The sequence below is a fragment of the Phoca vitulina genome, unplaced genomic scaffold, assembly GCF_004348235.1.
Source record: "Phoca vitulina isolate PV1807 unplaced genomic scaffold, GSC_HSeal_1.0 scaffold62, whole genome shotgun sequence".
Lineage (NCBI taxonomy): Eukaryota > Metazoa > Chordata > Mammalia > Carnivora > Phocidae > Phoca > Phoca vitulina.
In genome coordinates this window covers 5,781,043-5,800,695 of record NW_022589765.1, presented here as the reverse complement: position 1 = coordinate 5,800,695, position 19,653 = coordinate 5,781,043, and the positions used below count along the sequence as shown (strand labels likewise).

The window sequence follows — 19,653 nt, the reverse complement described above, 5'->3', positions numbered from 1 at the left end:
ACTTAATCTCGGAGAAATCTGTTACTCACCACGGCGAAGACAAAGTCAAGATACTTGATGTTGCTGCAGTTCAGCCTAAGCAGGGCAGTCTGAGGCTGACAGCTGCCGGTGAAGTCAGTTGTATTGGGGTTGATGTTAATAACCGAAACAACCTGTCGGGGAAGAGAGAGAAAGGTACAGCTTAACCGTACGCGTCCACAGCAAAAACCTTATACTCTAATGAGCAACTTCAGTGGAGAACAAAAAATCCTTTTGTCTGCATACTTAAGGTTATGGTGTCTTACTTTGAAACAAAGTTGGCCCAGGCCCTCAAGCTATGACTCAGACAACTTAAAGAAAGAAAGAAAAAGAAAAGAAAAACAAGAGGGAAGCTTCCTCTGTAATCAGCCAAATGAAAAGACACATTTTGGGCACCTGGGTGGCTCAGTCGTGAAGCGTCTGCCTTCAGCTCAGGTCATGATCCCAGGGTCCTGGGATCAAGCCCTACATCGGGCTCCCTGCTCCGTGGGAAGCCTGCTTCTCCCTCTCCCACTCCCCCTGCTTGTGTTCCTGCTCTCGCTGTGTCTCTCTCTGTGTCAAATAAATAAATAAAATCTTTAAAAAAAAGAAAAGACACATTTTATGGAGCACAAGAGCCATCTGTCTGGCTTACTGAAGTCGCAAGACTCTGGAAGTGGGATCTGCCCGTCGGCACGCCCCCTGGAGGCTCAGTGGAACACTGCAACCACAAGTGCCGCCCCGGACTGGAGCCCTGAGCGCATCCGAGTCATCGCGGGGAAACAGCGGCACTTTGCCAAACATCAACCTACACTGCATTTCAGATACAAATGTGAAGGAGTTATATTTTAAACGGACTGAAATAAAAATCACCTGTGTGTACTCTGATCTACTAATGGTAAATAGAATCTAAACCCCAAAGAGTCCCTGAAACGGCTAGGTTTCCTGCTGGCCAAGACAACCCCTTGACAGGGACATGAACTCTTCCTGGTTACAGTAACTCCAAATTTATCAGACCTCAACAAGTCAACATCAAATCTCCATTTAAAAGGGGCACCCAGGTGGCCACTCGGTCGGTGACGCGTCTGGTCTGCCTTCTCCCTTCGGCTCAGGTCATGATCATGATCCCGGGGGTGCCGGGATCGAGCCCCATGTCAGCTCCCTGCTCAGCGGGGAGCCTGCTTCTCCCTCTGCCTCTTCCCCTGCTCGTGCTCTTTCTCTCTCTCAAATAAATATTTAAAAATCTTTAAAACAGGGCCGCCTGGGTGGCTCAGTCGTTAAGCGTCTGCCTTCGGCTCAGGTCATGGTCCCAGGGTCCTGGGATCGAGCCCCACATCGGGCTCCCTGCTCTGCGGGAAGCCTGCTTCTCCCTCTCCCACTCCCCCTGCTTGTGTTCCCTCTCTCGCTGTCAAATAAATAAATAAAATCTTCAAAAAAAAAAATCTTTAAAACAGAACCAGTCTAGCAACATTACTCTTGGGCCAGAGGTAGGATATACCATATTTGAAAGGAGCTACGAGAAGAACGTATCAGTAAAAACAGAGAACTCTACCTTATGATGAGTGAAGTTCAGCTGCAGCCCCATGGTAGCCAGAAGACAAGTACCATTGCTATTATTAACCGAGTAGGATCCCACCTCCGGTTTTTCCTTTGGAGTGGGTGTTGTAGTAGGTGATGGTGCAGTGGTGGGGATGACGGGCACCACAGTGGTTAAAGTTTTATCTTTTTCACACAGAAACTCTAAAGAAACAAACAAAGGACAAAATAAATTCAAGTGGCCTTTTTCTTAATTCATAAGGCCAGGAAAGAACAAAATATTTCTCACAACAGAAGTCCAAAGGGTTGTATTAGGGGAATCAGGCAGAGGTTCCCAAACTGCTGCTTCGGATGCCGACAATCTCTAAGAGTTATGACACACCAGACACATACAAACGCTTTATCTACTTCATACTTTATCTACCACACACTCAGCTTTTTAGACCCCAAAGCCCTTTACTCCCAAAGAATGTCACCTGCCTCTGATGTGAAAATGAGAGATTGAAGTTTGAAAATATTTCACTCCTGCCCTCTTCTTTCCCACATACAACCACTAGAACAAAGGACAGTGTTAACCAGGAAAACGTTCAGAAATCATTAAAGGGTTTAAATACAAATGAACCTTTTATTTGTATCATTATTTGTATCACCCCTTCAACGAATCAGAGGCATTTCAACCTCTTCTTAGGAAGTGCTGGTAAGTTTTCAGAGCTGGTGAATGAGAAATTATGACATTTCCATAAAGTCATATATAAGTTATAAAAGCAGTTTATAAAATTCAAGATTCGAACACAAAAATCTCATTCCTAAGCTAAAGAGCTGATGATCAAGCTATTTGAGGATTTGTTCAAACAAAGATTAGGTTTGATCAGCTGAAAACACTATAGATCGAGCATTTGTAAAAAGCCATCCATACAACATGTACATCATCAACTTGAAATTGCAAGTTCCACAAGAACAAGAATTGTGGTTATTTACAAAAACTTTATAGTCCAGTGTAAGCTAGGAACAAGGCTTAGTATAGAAATGCTTCCAGATAACAACGTCAATGAAAGCCAGCTGGCATACTCTAATCTTAAATTAGGATCCAAGTATGTATACTTGAAGAACTCACCTTTTGTGCTCACTGTGCCATTCTGGACAAAAGCCTGTACGTGAACATCCCAATAGGACTGGATGACACCATTCTTCTCTATAGTTGATAAACTATTGCATCTGAAGATGTTGTTCAAAGGAATTCTGAATCCCACAGCGTCACGGACGGTCAAAATTCCTATAAAACAAGATTAACACTAGCTGTTCCCAAGAAGGTAGTTCTCAAAGTGATCACATAAATTTATCTATAGACTTTCTTCTCCTTCTGCCTGCCTGCCTCACCCCATCCTCAGGTGACAGAGGACATGGCACATTCAAGAAATGACAAATTCACTGGGGCTGAAACACAGGGAGTAAGAGGAAAGACATGATGGGGGTTAGGAGGGAAAGACGAGTCGCAAGTGGCCACGCGTTGATGGAAACTGGAGGAGGGCAGGTTAGGTTTTATTCTGTTAGCAATGGAAGGTTAGCTTCAGTTTTTAAAGCTGGAAATAAATAACACACACATAGTTTATTCTAAGGGAGATGGCAAAATTGTAGGGGCTAGGCAGGGGAAAAAACTTTTAAGGGAAGTCATTTAAGAGGGAAAGCAGTTAGAAGGCTATTGTTCTGGCTGAGGTAAAAGGTGAGGAGGTTGCCTAAATTAAGATGGTGAGAGGCAGTCGAAAGAGAGCAAAGAGACCAAACTGAAAACACAGCTAAGGTACGATCAACAGGGCTTTGTAACCAAAGAAGGACGAAAGATGGATTCATCAAGGACTTTAGAGTAAATCCTTATTTTTGTGCTACTATCCCAAAGTATAAAATGAGCTTTTGGAACCTCTTCCTGGATAACATTTCAAGACTATTCCATTTTAGGAAATCTTCAGAATGTGAAAGGAGTAAGTTACAGTTAGTCTGTAGGGAGTTTTTATTATAATGCCTACGGTGAAACCTCAAAAAGACTATGATCACAATTATCCACCCAAATGGCTTAGTTTCTTTCGGAGAAGCAGCAAGGAAGGAAGGGATACAAGGTCCTTAATAGGGGCTGCCTCCGGGGCCTCTCCATCATGTAGCAAGGCAGCCAATTAATGCTGTCTTGGCACCCCCTAATGGCCAAAGGAAAAAAAAAATTTAAACCAAGAACCAGAACATTTTTCCCCAAAACGGTTTCTCACTGTTGACATAAGTGAATAGGTATTTGAACTGTCTTACACAGAGAGACCTCAAAAACAATCTATAGACATACTGGAGCTCTACTATGAAATGATAATTTTTTAAACTATATTATTTATGAATGTGTACAGATTAGTCAAATATAAACACACCGATAGGAAGGCTCCACCCTAAATTCCTAAGAGTGGCTGCCTCTTGGGAGGCAGAAAGGGAAGCTCTGGGGAGTGAGTACAGAGGAAACCTCAAATGTATCTGTAAGGTTTTATTTCTTTATTTTTTTTAAAGATTTTATTTATTTATTTGACAGAGAGAGACAGCGAGAGAGGGAACACAAGCAGGGGGAGTGGGAGAGGGAGAAGCAGGCTTCCCGCTGAGCAGGGAGCCTGATGCGGGGCTCGATCCCAGGATCCCGGGATCATGACCTGAGCCGAAGACAGATGCTTAACGACTGAGCCACCCGGGCGCCCCTATTTCTTTAAATAAATAAAAAGATGAGGCAAATATGAAAAAAAATGGCATTTATAAATTCCGGGTAACGGATACATGTAGGTCTATTATATTATTCTCTGGACTTTCCTGTATTTTAATCATGCAAAAAAACTTTTAAAAGAAAATAGCAGCTTTCAAAGTTACTTCGATTAGCAGATGCCTAAAAATAAAACACTAAATTATTTCAAAAACAACAGTCCATTTAAGGAAGCCATTTTAAATTCCAAATAGTTTCAAGTATCTTCTTACAGAGACGCTAGTAATAAAAAAAACTGCATCGGCCCCTCGTTTAAAATAAAAAGGAGGAGAGTGAGATGTTAATGTTAGAGTCCATAGCTTTTCTATTCAGATCTCTCAGATTTGTCCTTTTATCCGCCACCCCCTTGGTCTAGGCACGCGCTGCATCATCCCTTGGTTACTCTAACAGCCTCTTAAAGCTGCCATATCTCTGCCTGCAGTCTCCTCACTTCCCAATTAATCCTGCAGAACATTCTTTATTAACTACTGTCTCTGCTTTTGTTATGTCATTCTCCTGCTTAAAAACCTAAAATGGTTCCCCAGTGTCTACCCCATCAAGCTAAATGCCTTTCCTTGGCTTCCAGGGCCCCCTACCATTTAGACCCGCTGCACCCAGCCCACTTGATTTTCCTTCTGCTACACACACGGCCTCTATTTTCATCAGGCAGCTCTCCAGCTTCCGCTGCACATACTATGCTTCCCCCTGCTGGAAATCCTCTGCTCAATCTCTCCGCCTGACTCAAGCTCCATTAGCCACTCCACTATTCAGCTCAGGTCCCTCCCTACACCAAGATTTCTCACTCCTCCAACGCCCGCTGACCTCTCCTTTCTCTCTGCTCCCAAGCAGACCACTGGGGAGGACACACTCAGACCGGCTCTCGCAGAGGGGCTCAGGAAGTATATGCCATCCGCAACGTTTACTCTGTACCCTGAGAGAGAGGGTCGACAGGCTTTCCCCCCAAACAAAACCCCGGAACAACAACAACAAATCACACTGATCTCAAGCGCTTTCTACTTTTGCCATCTAACTTGGAAAAACAATTTTGCTTTGTCTCCCCAACTTGTTTTAGAACTCCTTGAAGGTGAGGGGCAAATCGTAGACTAGTTCTAAAGGACAATGCAGGGCACAAAGCTAAATATATCAAGTAAACCAGTAACAGTCTTGCTTCAGTCATCCTCTCAAACGAAGAGATTAGGAAAGAGAAAACTAGGATTGATTTCCAAGTCTCCATCCCTGTTACCTCCCAAGTTTTGCATGAGCTAATTCATCTCTGGGTCCCGAAAATAGGATCTTTTGATATCCATACCTCCAAATTAGTCATTCATCCCCAGGGCTTGCAACTGAAGCCCATCTGCCTGTGTTTCTGGGGTCAGAAAGAAATACTATCTGTGAAAAATGCTAAGCTACTTACAGACACCATGTTAACCCGAACCTCAATAGAAGGGAAAGAAAGGAGAATTACAGCCCTGACAAAATTGAAATCTCCACTATCCATGCCTTCAAAATATTTAGTACAAAAAAAAAAAATCTAGTATGCATTTCGGTTCTAAGAGTGACAAGAACGCCTTATTGCCAATGCTTTTCCAAGTTCGTTTTGACCTGAAATTGTCTCAAAATAGCAACAAATGTTGACTTCAGTCATTCTGCCTTTAATTAATCATTTACTTTCCAGTCCAAATCCTATCTAAATGGTAAAAGGATCTGAAGATGAAGCATTTCTGCCCATCTCAGGTTACTGAACTTGTGCAGATTTAAAATAGCTATCGGTAAAGGATTTTCTCATTCATTCAGCATTTGCTGACTACCCACTACTGAATGAAATAAAAAATAATAGTGAAGGCATGAACTCTGTAAGCTTAACAGACTTGAGTTCAAACACCAGCTCACCCACTGACGAGCTGTGTGACCTCCGGGGAAGTCATTTATTTCATCAAGCCTCACTCCCTTTACCCATAAAGCTGGGAAAATATCTACTTCCCAGGCTTGCTGTTATGGACTGAGGTGCAGCTAGTCACACACTTAGGGTACTCCGTGGTACAAAGTAAAGCACTCAAACAATGACTGCAAATACCATCACCGTGTCGAACACTGCCATACATGGGGTGGCGGGGATACAAAGACATGAACTTTCTGTTCTAGTTAGGAAGACAGACATGCATGCAGATGATTTCTTACATTATTTACATTTATATTATTAATATAAAGCAAGAGAGGGGTGCCTGGGTGGTGCAGTCGGTTAAGAGTCCCACTCCTGGTTTCAGCTCACGTCGTGATCTCAGGGTCATGAGGTCGAGCCCCGCGTGGGAGCGGGGAGTCCACTTGGGTTTCTCTCTCTCTCCCTCTGCCCCTCCCCCCTGCGTGCATGCGCGTGCGCGCTCTCTTTCTTTCAAATAAATAAATAAAATCTTTAAAAAAAAAGAGCAAGAGAACATAACAGAAATCTAATTTGTAAGCTTACCTTTATCTTTAGCATCAGGAAATGTCGTATTATCGCTAATGTTGTAGGAAAACGAGATGCCGTCAATTGAGTAAGTAGACGACTCCTTCGTAAAATTCACAGTCCAGGAAAAACCAGATCCAAACTGCACTGCTATTTTGGGATTGTTCTGGACATCCCCACAAATGCTTCCATTATATGTTGCAGTGCTAAAGTCTGAAATGGTTACAGTTTTCTAAAAGAAAAAGAAGTTCGGGGGTAAGGAGCTAACAGGCAGTAATGAGCACCAAGCATTTGCAGAGGATGTGCCAGTTCAGTCTCTGTCACCCCCCTTCCCCCATGGCCAGGTTGCCCTTGGCCTGGCCCGTTGTGTAAACCAGTCTCAGATTCTTCACCTACATACCAGTCCTCTGGACAAATTCATGTATGTCGAAAAGGAAAAGGAAAATGGGCCTGAACTTCTATTCTTGATTAAAAAAAAAAAATCAGGTTATAAGGAGGCAGGACCTTAACTAAAAGAAAATAAGAAGGCAAAAGGATTGAGAGAATACCCCCCCAAGGAGATTTTAACAGCAAACTATTAAAAATGGGAAAGCTTTGATGTGTACATGTTAAAGTATTACAGATGTAGTCAGACCTAAATGCCACAGTCTTCGGATCATTTGCCCTTAATCAACTGCAAGAAGAACTCCAAAGAACCCACGAAATAAAATATTCCTTCCAACACTAAACAGAATACCTTCAAGTATGTATGTTTTTGGAAACCCACAGAATTTAAGTGTTAAGTCAGTTAACATATGAAATCTTATTTACATAAATGTATACAAAGGATAAAGGGTAGAACTGAGTTCCTACTGTAAAACTCAAGGAAAAAGAAAAGCACTTACGGAAGTTTTGCTTGTGGTCTCATAGTGTATTGTGAAATTCATCTGCCATTTTGCATAAAGGCAAGTGGCTTTTTCTGAGTCTGTCACATTAAGTTCCAAGGCGTAAGATGAGACTGCTCCTAGATTAGAAAGAGTAAGACTGTAAAACCGTACCACGAAAACGTATCTGAAATAAAAAGCTCTACCCACCACTGAAATTCAACCAGCTCTAAAATGCAACAAAATACTTTGAAAATATATGGTATCTTGGTGATGGTTTTTCTTTGTATTTTTAGCGGAATCCTATTGATAAAGTTAGCATCACCCCTTCCAGAAGGAATGGTTACTTGACCTAGGATGCTTAGGTAAGGGCACAGACCGGTGACATTTGCCTTTTGCCTCCTAATAGCCATATCCACATTCATCTGTGCCTTGCTAGTTTTGCCTGTCAGGACTTTTGTTTTTAAGGTAAATGAGCTTACGGGAAGCTTGGGAGGGGTGTTAAAACGGTCTCTCTCATTTGCAACAAGGATGGAACTAGAGGGTATTATGTGAAGTAATGTAAGTCAGAGAAAGACAAATACCATATGATCTCACTCATATGTGGAATTTAAGAAACAAAACAGATGAACATAGGGGAAGGGAAGGAAAAATAAAATAAGATGAAATCAGAGAGGGAGACAAACCATAAGAGACTCTTCACTGTAGGAAACAAACTGAGGGTTGCTGGAGGGGAGGGGGGTGGAGGGATGGAGTAACTGGGTGATGGGCATGCAGGAGGGCACGTGATGGAATGAGCACTGGGTGTGATATGCAACTGATGAATCACTAAATTCTATCCCTGAAACTAATAATACACACTATATGTTAATTAATTGATTTTAAATAAAAAAACAAAAACAACAACAAAAAACCCTGTCTCCCTCAAACCAGCTGGTGGAACTTTCTCTGTCAAAATAATGATAGATCGGATGTTCTATGGTCTTGTTGCTTTCAATCCTGTCACAAGCTATGTGACCCATGACACACGGATGTCTTGGCAAACTATTTTATTCTGATATGAAAGTGTGGGATAGCTCTTTGTAAGCATGTGCACCATGTGACCAAAAGAACAGAGTTTCAAAGGTTGTTAGGTCTAAGAGCAAAAAGTTAATTTTTTATAAATGTAACATTCATCACTTTGGTTTATTTTAAAATCCAATCGATTAGGAAGGCTGATGAATCTTCTGACATGGACTCAAAGTCACTTCCTACGTTCTGAACCTGCTACCTCTTTAGGCAGAGAAACCTTACAGGGACAGAAAAGCCTTGGGACTTTTGAGCTAACTTGGCTCTGATCTACACAGGGACATCACCTTTTAAACTGAAGAGCCCAAGGACTCAAAATACTATGTGCCAGCAAACACACCAGCAGTATAAATGAGTGACAACCATTTAAGGGTTTTCTTCACTGTCTCACACATTACCCAAGGGGTGAGCTGTTTCCTGTTAAGACAGATGCGTACCTTTTAATGACACCTGAGCAACCCAGCGTCATCTACAAGTAGGGACATGCTATAGAGTGTAGAGCACGAAGTCCTAAGAGGAATACCAAGAAGGCGTGCCTCAGCAACAGCTTTCAAGCTGTACACAGAAGCCGATCGTCGTGATGCCACAGAGACCAGGCTGCCTCACAAGCCTGAATGTTCTGCTAAAGCTTGTGGTTACTGAGTACCTAAATGTACTGGTTAAGGCCTGAAAAGACCTCGGGAGGCCTAAGGAGATTTCACAGCTGTCCTTTTCGAAGTGCAATATGGAATGGAGGAGCTTGTCATCCCTGACCCGAGGCCACCCTGTAGTGGTGCCGGGAACTCTGTCTTCTAATGTTTCCAGTCGACTGGAGGCCTGCTTTTTATATGCTGTCTCTCTGGTCTCATTTAAAGTCCCTAGCTTTAACATAACTTCCTTGTACTCAAAGGCTTCAAAACGGCTGGAAATAACCAAGAAAAGCCTCACACTGGTTAATCATTTACTTTCCAAAGATAACTGAAGTAACAGATAAAAAATGGCAGAAGATGGTAACAGCCCTGACGTGCCCATGTGGGAGACCTCAAACGTCATGAAGCAGAAGGCACAAGTTGTGGTTCAAATTTACCACTACAGTAAATTCAAGACAGTCTAGCTGCCGACCTGAAAATGAGAACTGAGAAATGCCCTGAGGGCTCCAGCCCTTTCTGTTCCGGTGCCTTGGCCACCTTTCTCCCAGTGAGAACTATTCTTTTCGCAGAGCTTCCCCGCTTCCTTCCTCTCGACCTCTCCCAACTGCACCGGAAACCACTTTCACTCAATCGCTATCAACCTCACACTCAACAATTCCAAAATGAAAATTCACTCTAAACTGGTCCCCTTCTCGGCCTCTCTAGCTCTCAAGGAGAGGTGGGACCCAGTACAGTCACTCAGGCTCACAAGTTTGGGAATCAGCTTCTACTTCATTCCCTTTGTGAAGTCCTACTGGGTTTTTGCCCCCTTCAAATCCTCTCTTAAATCCAATCCTGGCCTTTTATTTCTATTCCCAATCCACCGTCCCACCCCTAAATTACTGCAGACGCGTCCTAGCTGTCCCTCAGAAATGCTCCCTGTTTAATGGTCCCTAAATACCTCTTCCTCTCTGGACCTAGCTCCAAAACTCCCATATTAAATTTAAGTTCCTCCACCTGACTTTCAAAGTAATCCTTAATCTCATCCCACCTTCTTCCTTCAACTTCTCTCAAACCATTTTCCCAGAACACACCCTTTAATCCGGTTAAACTTGTTCCACTGGACCCAAATGCCATGCTCTATACTCAATTTCTACCCCTAGGCTTCACCTGTCCCTAACAATTGAAATTCACGGTTTTTCCACTGACCTCAGTGTTCACCTTGGGAAGGATCTCCCTCTCTGTTTGGCTGCTGCCCCCAAATCTGAAACACCACCCCCCCCCCCCCCCGCCGACTCTGCCTCTTCCTAATAATTTCTGGCCTATCACCACCCACTGTAAAAGCTGAAAACGTCAGACACGTGCTGTCCCGGCCTCCCTGGCAGCAGGGATGGGCACCTGTGCTCGGCTCCGCCGGACACAGGCATCCACCCCAGAGCTCAGATAGGAGGGCAGCGGAATGGAGCCGCGAACGAAGCTGCTACGGCGGGCAGGGTCAAGGTCCCAGGCAACAAGGCCGGCCAAGCTGGTGGCAGTGGCCCAGAGCAGGCGGACTGCAGTGTCACGCTTGGCGCTGTTAGTGCGGCTCAGGGCCGTGATTTGGGAAACTCAACCAGGCTTCGAGATACACAGCCAGGAGCTCTGGTAATTCTGAGTTACCGGATGCACATTTTTTCATAAACATACAGAAGAGTGCACACTGTAACACACGAAAGGGAAAAGCGCACGTAACGTGAAGCAGACAGCTCCAAGAATTTCCACAAGCTGAGTCCACTTGCGTCAAGAAACAGAACATTCCAAGTGCCCTTGAAGCCCCCACTGTTCCCCCTTCCAGGTACCTTTTTCCCCTCCCAAGGGCAAACCCCTATCCTGACTTCTAACTATATAGATTAATTTTGCCTGATTTTCAACTTGATACCAATGGAATCACTATGTTCTTTTGTGTCTGGCTTCTTGCACCGCATATTATGTTTGTGAGGTTCACCCAGGATGGTGTGTGCAACTGCAGTTTGTCCGAACTCACTCTGTATGTGTAGCTTTCTGTGATTGGGTAAATATTCCACTACTGATCTATGGTAGATCGTAGATGGCATATGGACAGTTTCCAGTTTGGTCCTGCTGTGCGTGGACACATTGGCGAACACACGTGGATGTGTACCTGTTGGGTATATATGTAGGAATGAAATGGTGGGATCGAAGCCTACGCATATGCCCTGATATCTTTTTAATAAATTCCTTTTCTGCTTAAAATCGATCAGATTTTATTTCTGGTGCTTACAATTAAGAACCTGGACTGGGGGGCACCTGGGTGGCTCAGTTGGTTAAGCGTCTGCCTTCGGCTCAGGTCATGATCCCGGGGTCCTGGGATGGAGCCCCGCATCGGGCTCTCTTTCAGCGGGGAGTCTGCTTCTCCCTCTGACCCTCCCCCCTCTCATGCTCTCTCTCTCTCTCTCAAATAAATAAAATCTTAAAAAAAAAAAAGAATCTGGGGGGCACCTGGGTGGCTCAGTTGGTTGGGCATCTGCCTTCAGCTTGGGTCATGATCCCAGGGTCCTGGGATCGAGCCCCGCGTCGGGCTCCCTGCTCAGTGGGGAGCCTACTTCTCCCTCTCCCTCTGCCTGCCACTCTGCCTACTTATGCTCTCTCTCTGTCAAGTAAACAAATAAAATCTTTAAAAAAAAAAAGAACCTGGACTGATAAGCTACCCATTTCTCAACAGCCAAGTATCTCTACCAAGGTCTCCTTAACTGTAAAAGCCTCGAGGAGCTCTCATACATGGCCCATACCCCCACCTTTCTGTATATTTTATACTATCCTGAATTATTCAGTTATTTTATGCCTGTAAATCCTGACTCCTATATTGTCACAAGCTCTAAGACAGCAGTTTTCAACTGTTAACTTCACAACAAACTGATGTGTCATGGTAAATTATAGTATACAGCAGGTAATTTGTGAACTAATAAAAAAAGGACCTGAGTCTGTGAATGAATGATATATATGGATTCAAGATTCCCCTTTGATAATGTCTCTGCCACTCATTTGAATTCCAATATTCTCCCTTACCAACAGATGATCTAATCTATGCTGCAGCCCCTAGGAGTGTGCCTCTTATATGAACGTCATCCATCACGGGTGCCATGGTTGGGGAGATCATGTCTATTACTTTCCCTCCATCTCCTATCATTTCTAATAGTGTGGAATACATATTAGTTTCTCAATAACTCCTGGTTGATCATATCAAGGTAAAAATACCCTGCAATAAGGACCTGAAATATAGTTTAATTACAAAAAGGCCAGTGTTTTAGCTCTTCCAAATCATGAACCTAACCTATCTGGCTTCTAGATACTCCCTCAATCCCCAAGTCAGTTTTTGCCTCAATAAATTTTGACATGAATTTCAAGCTAGGAATAATGTATTTTCCATAAGGCAAGTTGACAGTTGAAACATTTACACTTTGCTAAAAAAGTCTCCGGCAAACCATTTCCATCCTTATTGCTGTATTTGATTTTAGCATAGCTAAACCATTTTTGTTTGAAAGTCTTTATGACATTAAAAAAAAAAACCCACAGCTGTGTCAACTATACTCAAATTAAAAAAAAATAATTAAATTTAGTTAAATAATGTTTTTCAAGAGAAACCCCACACAGCTGAATATATCCTAGAGTGTGTAATTATAGAGCTGAGAGTTTATTCTCCAAAGAAAAAGGCATGCCTCAAAATCAACTTTTTTCAAATTTAAATATCCTCTCAATCTTATCTCCAAAAAGTTCATTTACAGGTTCTTTTAGAACTCACAACTTATTTCGCCAAGCATGACATGCCGCAAAAAGTGGCTAGGTTTTTACAAGTCTATCTGACCCGAAGCGTAGTAGAAAAAATACACATTTGCAGGGGCGCCTGGGTGGCTCAGTCGTTAGGTAGCTGCCTTCGGCTCAAGTCATGATCCCAGGGTCCTCGGATGGAGCCCCGCATCAGGCTCCCTGCTCGGTGGGAAGCCTGCTTCTCCCTCTCCCACTCCCCCTGCTTCTGTTCCCTCTCTCTCTCTGTCAAATAAATAAATAAAATCTTTAAATATATATATATACATTTGCAAACAAAAGGGGGGTGGGGTGGGAACATAATAGCAGTGGTAAAACAAAACCAATAAAAAACAATGATCTAAGAGGCAATATAATGAGGCGATTAAGAGCCCCATCCCTGGCACTGAAAAGCTAGAATTCAAATCAAGTCAGTCCAATTTACTGGCTGTGAGACTCTAGGCAAGTTATCCTCGCTAAGAATTGCAGTACTTCTCGAACAGGTTCTTCGAAAGCCTGCAAGCCCTTCAGAGCTAAGAGAAATTTGCCAAGCAAGTTGGATATTCCAGCTTACAAGTTTCCCTTCTAGTAAATAGAGCACCTAAAGGAATCCTTCCCAAATTGTAATTCTATGTTCACTTTCATCATATTAAGTTATGAACTCCTGAACTCAAACTCATCAGTTCAGAATGATGCTGGGCAAAGGGTCTTAAAAAACAACAACAACAACAAAAACACGACATGGGCATACAGTACCTATTTATTCTTTCTTTGCTGTTCATAGGTTTAATAAATCAGATTAACTGTTCCTCATTTATTAAGTCCTCATTTATGCTTCCTAATATAGGTACAACCACCCATTCAGTTGCTGATGCTCTCAATTTCTGGTAAATCTCTTTTAAAAAGAAAAGTAATAAAATGATTTTAAGCTACAAAATAATTTAAGATCAGGCAGTGGGTAAGGAAGTGAGCTTCAACACTATTCAACTAATGGAAAATGCTTATTGCTGAGTGAGTGGTGTTTGGCAGACCTCCAGAATTCTTTTGCAATGCACAGCAAGATAACAACAAGCACTTATAAAGTACACTTTTGGATCAGAGGCGATCTCTGATCACTTTAATAAGAAATTATGATCAGAATGCTCTTGTCACTACAGGAGGAAGAGCAGACTTCCTGCACCAAGGGTCACTTAAGTCAGCTACAGTGCTATGAAATCATTGTCAATCGCAAATTCCACTCAAGGATATGGAAGAAAGCCGCACTCCTGGGAAATATTTGAATATCTATAATCCTATCAGATGTGATAACCAATGACTAATGGACAAATAATAAGCCTGTCCTTTCAACTATCTCTACTATAGCTAAAAATAATTGTAGCAGAACCTTGAAATCAAAGTTATCAGCTTAACAAATGTGGTTAAGGTTACAGAGAGATCTCCTGCTTACTTTCTCTCTTTCAGATCACCTCCAAAGGGAGGGAGATTGGTTCTCTGTGAAAACCTTATTCTCCTTCCCACCGAGGCCTTCCTAGTTCTCCCTGTTAACCCTGCCTACCATGGAGGTGTATCTGAAGGGGTAGCATTATGATATGGGATCATACATCAGTAAAATGGTTTATAATTATCTGCGCTGCTTAGCACTGATCTTGAAGTTCTCAATACAAAGACACAAAAAACACCTCTTGCGAAACATAATTTAAGGTTCACGGAAGAAAAAGGAGACCAAGTTGGTCTAATTTACAGTCATATCCCCAGTGCCCACCAATGAACACCCTCAACAAAAATCTCAGGGTTAACCATGTACCAGGTGCTGTGCTAAGTAGGCAATGAGAAATAACAGTGCCTAAGATAGTCTTGGCTCCCAGAGACTAATGCCTTAGGGGAGATCTGACTGGCAATGGGATTTTTTTTTTAAGGATTTATTTATTTGACAGAGAGAGACACAGCGAGAGAGGGAACACAAGCAGGGGGAGTGGGAGAGGGAGAAGCAGGCTTCCTGCCCAGGAGGGAGCCCGATGCGGGGCTCGATCCCAGGACGCCGGGATCATGACCTGAGCCGAAGGCAGATGCTTAACCGACTGGCCACCCAGGCGCCCCTGGCAATGGGTTTTTAAAAAGAGTGGAAAATAGGCTAGCCTAATAAGCTAAGAGTTTGGGAACGACAAGATTTACTCCTATTCCTCCAGATGGTCACCTGGCTGGCCTCCCTGCAACACTCAGGTCTCCGCTCACCGGGTAATCGATAGATAACCATTTGTGGGAGGGGGCCTCCTACCAGTGAAGCACACTTGGGATATTTATATGAGGTTTCTCCAACCCAGAAAAGCACCAAGAAGTCAAACTAGTTGTAAAAATCAATAACCACAGAAGAATTCTGAAATCTATGATGTCACAAAGAAAAAACACTTAGGCAACGATGCTAGGAAATGATTTTTAGCCACTACTCTTTATAATGCATCTATATAGCTTTTCTTCAGAAAACTCAGAGCTTTTCTTCAGAAAGTTCTCTAGTCAGTTATAATTCATTCAAATAAAGAGCATAACTTAATCTCTGTGAAAAGGACCAATAATAATACATAACCCCTAAGAACTCTCCTCTATACTTGCTGTAAAGCAGCTATTTTTAAAAAGTTTCCGTGGAGCCAGAATAGTTATAAAGTTACAAAGTGAAACTGGCACAGCTTGAGCACTCAAGCTAATGAGACTATAAATTCAGGACAGATCCCCCTTCAATGGTACCCCGGAAGAGCACAAGATTCACAGCAGCTCCTTTACAAATATTCACGGAGTTCTTAAAAACCTTATTCCTGGTATCCACTGTGATGTATGCAAAACCCACCAAGCAACTCAAGACGGGCTCAGGTCTTAAGAGAGAAAGCCACATGGAAGGAGTCTGAGCTCCACCCTGAACCAGCAGCTGCCAGAAAAAGCAGCTGTATCGAAGAGATGATTTCTATTTTATCCTGATATCGTCTGAAAAATCTAATCTAGGTACATTATGAACTTTTACTCCTCCAAATCCTGTTCTAAACCTGGAAGTAGAGGAAAGCGACCTTGGAAATCTTCCAAGAAGATGAATCTAGTTAGTCCCGATCAATAAATTTAGGCAAACTAGCAGATGAGCTGACGGGTTCTTTTATGTGCTTCTTTTTGCCTGTTTATTTTCTGCAATGAGCAAGCATTGCTTTTGTAAAAACAAAACAAAAAAGCTTTCATTAAAAAAAAAAAAATCTAATGACACGAAAGCCAACAAGCAGGACAGCTATTATTTTTTTTTCACTTTCTCTAAACAATAACCGTGTTGTGTTTGTGCAGATTCAATTGGCAGTGAGCTACTGATTAACAGATGCCTCAGTCAGATGTGTTCTAGCCACTGATAAGGTGCTTTTCGTTGTAAACAATCCTCTCCTAGGGTCACCAGCTCCTCAGTAAGTGCTTCACAGCAGTGTTAGAGCTTCGAATTGTGTTTGAGCAAAGTCTCCACGGCCCCCTTCCAGAAGGGCTATGGAGGCGTCTCCTGCCCTATGTGGATAGCCGCACTAGTTCGGGGAGTCCGAAACGTTTGGTATCAGGACCCCTTACTCTCTTACCCACTGAGGACTTCAAAGAGCTTTGGTTTACGTGCGTTCTATCTATTGGTATTTGCCATGCTCGAAATTAAAAATGAGAAGTGAATAAAACACAACATCAGGGCCATCAGAGTGGTGATGTCATCACACAGGATGAAGCCTCTGGAAAACTCCACTGTACGCTGGAGTGAGTGTGTGAGTGAAAAAGACAAATAACTTCTTGGTATTCTTTTAGAAATAAGTTTTATCTGACAGGCACCCCCTCAAAAAGATCCTTGAGAATCACCAAATCAGATCAAGAACCCTTCCAGCGCTATCACTCTGGAGCAAGACTGCTCAACCTCAGCACTACTGACATTTTGAGGTGGATAATTCTTTGTTGGGGGGGGCACTACGCTGTGTACTGTAGGATGTTTAGCAGAATCCCCAGCCTCTACCCCCTAGATGCCAAACGCAATCCCCTGTTGCGACAACCAAAATGTCTCCAGATATTGCCAAATGTTCCTGTCTGAGAATCCACTATTTTAGGGTGCTGATTTTATGCTACTGAAATGTGAATTACAGCATGTGCACCTCTCACTGCCTTCTCAGACCCCTATTATCTTTATCTACTAGCCACTCCCATCTGGGTCTGTTCCTTCTGGTTTTTTTTATGTGGTCACAAACAGCAAGTCGGTGGATAGCAACAAACACAGGATGAATGAGGTCAGGAAGAGACCTTCTGGTCAAAGTTCACCTTTCAGGCATTACAGCCCTCGGGGACCCAGTGATCTTTGGGGGAGGGGGGTATAACACAGTCAGCCAACATTCATCCAGCCATTCTTATGACTCGTTAACAACCAAGTCTTTGACAAGTTACCTTTCTCCTCCAAAAATGAAGTAAAGGGCCAGCTGTGCCACTGAGAAGGAGCTTCTGAAGGCAGAGAGGCAGCGTACACGACTCAGACCACCACCCCCAAAACCTCACATCCGGGAGGCCCTCCCAACCGAAATACTTGGAGATTGTTTTTAAGTCTTTTTTAAGTTGTTGTTGTTTTAAATCAGGATCAGGCCGGGAGGAAGTAGCAAAACTAATAGAAAACAGACATCCTAGGATGCCTGGGTGGCTCAGTTGGTTAAGCGACTGCCTTCGGCTCAGGTCATGATCCTGGAGTCCCTGGATCGAGCCCCGCATTGGGCTCCCTGCTCAGCGGGGAGTCTGCTTCTCCCTCTGACCCTCCCCCCTCTCATGTGCTCTCTCATTCTCTCTCTCAAATAAATAAATAAAATCTTAAAAAAAAAAAGAAAAGAAAACTGACATCAACACCTCCAAGTCAGATCTTCACTCCCCACCAAAGTTCCCCCTCTTCCCTTTAGTCTCCAGAGGTTAGGTCCTAGTTTTCTCGCCTGGAAATTGCCCCGGGCCACCTTAGGTCCCTACCCCTCAAAACTCCAACTACCAAACTCAAATCCAGCATCATTCCTCATCTCTTTACTCACCCTTCCTCCAGGACCTCAAATTCCCACCCACAAACCGCCCCCCCAGCCCCCTCGCTGTCCCCCAGACTCTACTGTCATATCTGCCCCTACCCCCCCACCCTTCCCCCAAGCTTCTTCACGCAGGCGACAGTCTCTTCCCTCCCCAATTTTCGCTCTCATCCCATAATTTTCCACCATCTTCAAAACTCTTTCCTGATCCTAAGAAACCAGGACCCTGTCTCTGCCACCCCAGAATCGCACGTACGTCCCTCCTACACTCACTCCTCAGTATCTTCCCCAAGTTACTCTTCCTACCCAGATCGGCTCCACTCCTCACTCTTCCCCACCTACTCCCTCGGCGCCCCCCCGCGCTTACTTGCCCCTTCTCACTCTCACGGGCCCTTCTTCCCCGCCATCCCTCGGTCAGGCCTTCTCTAGGTCACGGCTCGCCTCCCTGGGCCAAGCGCCGCCGCCCAGTGTCAGCCGCTCAGCCTCTCAACCCTCCCCCCCTCCCCCCGGACCAGTCTTTCGGGTTGTGGCCTTTGAACTGGGCTCCCCGGGCCCAGGCTGAGGGACAGAGCAGGAGGGCCCGACAACTCACCCAGGACAAGGCAGAGCAGAACGAGCCCCGAGCCCGGAACCGGGGAGAGGCGGAAGCACACCATGATTCCGCAAAGCAGGAGGCGGCGGCGGCTGGTCGGGGTGGAGGTGGCGGCGGCGGTGGCAACGGCAGCAGCAACACCAGCGAAAAGGCTTCGGGGAACCGGGCCAGGAGGACCGCGGACCACCGACCACAGCCCCGCAAACGCCAGGACTCGGCGCTTCAGCGCGGGTCATAAGACTAGGGGCGGGGCTCGTGCTTGCCTTTAGCCAATCTCCGCGCTTGAAAGCGGCGAGAGGGGTGGTGATGTAGGAGCCGGTGGGCGGGGCGACCATGCCCTGGCTTTTTGGTTCACAATCATTCCTACGCGCCTGAGAGCTCTGTGCGGACGGCTTTTTCTAAGGCTTAAAAGAGAGGATTAACTTTCCGGGGTGTAGGTAGTAGAGTTCATTTCAGTTCCGACTCCTTGAGGAGGAAGAGAATAATTTTGTTGAATTAAAAAGGTTGCTAAGCATCACAACGTAATATATGTAAAAATAATATACAGCTGTTCTAGGAACACTGTGGTTACCCCTGCTGTTCATGTGATTGATTAAATGGATAAGGGAGCTAGGGGGTAATATGGTGTCGCGGATCGCCAGAGCAAGACGTGGCCTTGAAGTTCGCCTAGTTACAATACCCTGTTTTTCGGACGGAGGAATTGAACTCAGAAAGAGGAAGAATCTTCTTTAAATACAGAAAGAAAGAAAATAGGAAAGAGAAAAATAAAATAGGAAGATAAAGGGGAAAAAATAAAGCTCATCCATATTCCCACTACCCAGAGAGAGATGGTTATCTAGCTCTCTTTCCGGTTGCTTTTCCTATGCATATCCACATGTGAATATTCTTTAATGAATTCATATTAAACATACTATTTGGTATACTTAACAATTGAACAGATGAAACCTCAAATAG

The 19,653-nt window shown here is 43.9% G+C and overlaps 1 protein-coding gene across 3 annotated transcripts in view; it reads right to left on the bottom strand.

Moving 5' to 3' along the window:
- LAMP2 (lysosomal associated membrane protein 2) overlaps window positions 1-18,951 on the bottom strand; it is a 37,248-nt gene extending 18,297 nt beyond the window's left edge. For all 3 annotated transcript variants that reach the window (XM_032391381.1, XM_032391384.1, XM_032391382.1), the window contains exons 1-6: window positions 18,700-18,951; window positions 7,619-7,737; window positions 6,753-6,966; window positions 2,648-2,806; window positions 1,550-1,737; window positions 30-152 (exon numbers count right to left, since the gene is read on the bottom strand). In XM_032391381.1, coding sequence (XP_032247272.1) covers window positions 30-152; window positions 1,550-1,737; window positions 2,648-2,806; window positions 6,753-6,966; window positions 7,619-7,737; window positions 18,700-18,763 — 867 coding nt within the window. In that variant the 5' untranslated portion in view covers window positions 18,764-18,951. The remainder of the gene's footprint in view (window positions 1-29; window positions 153-1,549; window positions 1,738-2,647; window positions 2,807-6,752; window positions 6,967-7,618; window positions 7,738-18,699) is intronic.
- Window positions 18,952-19,653: the final 702 nt, after the last annotated feature.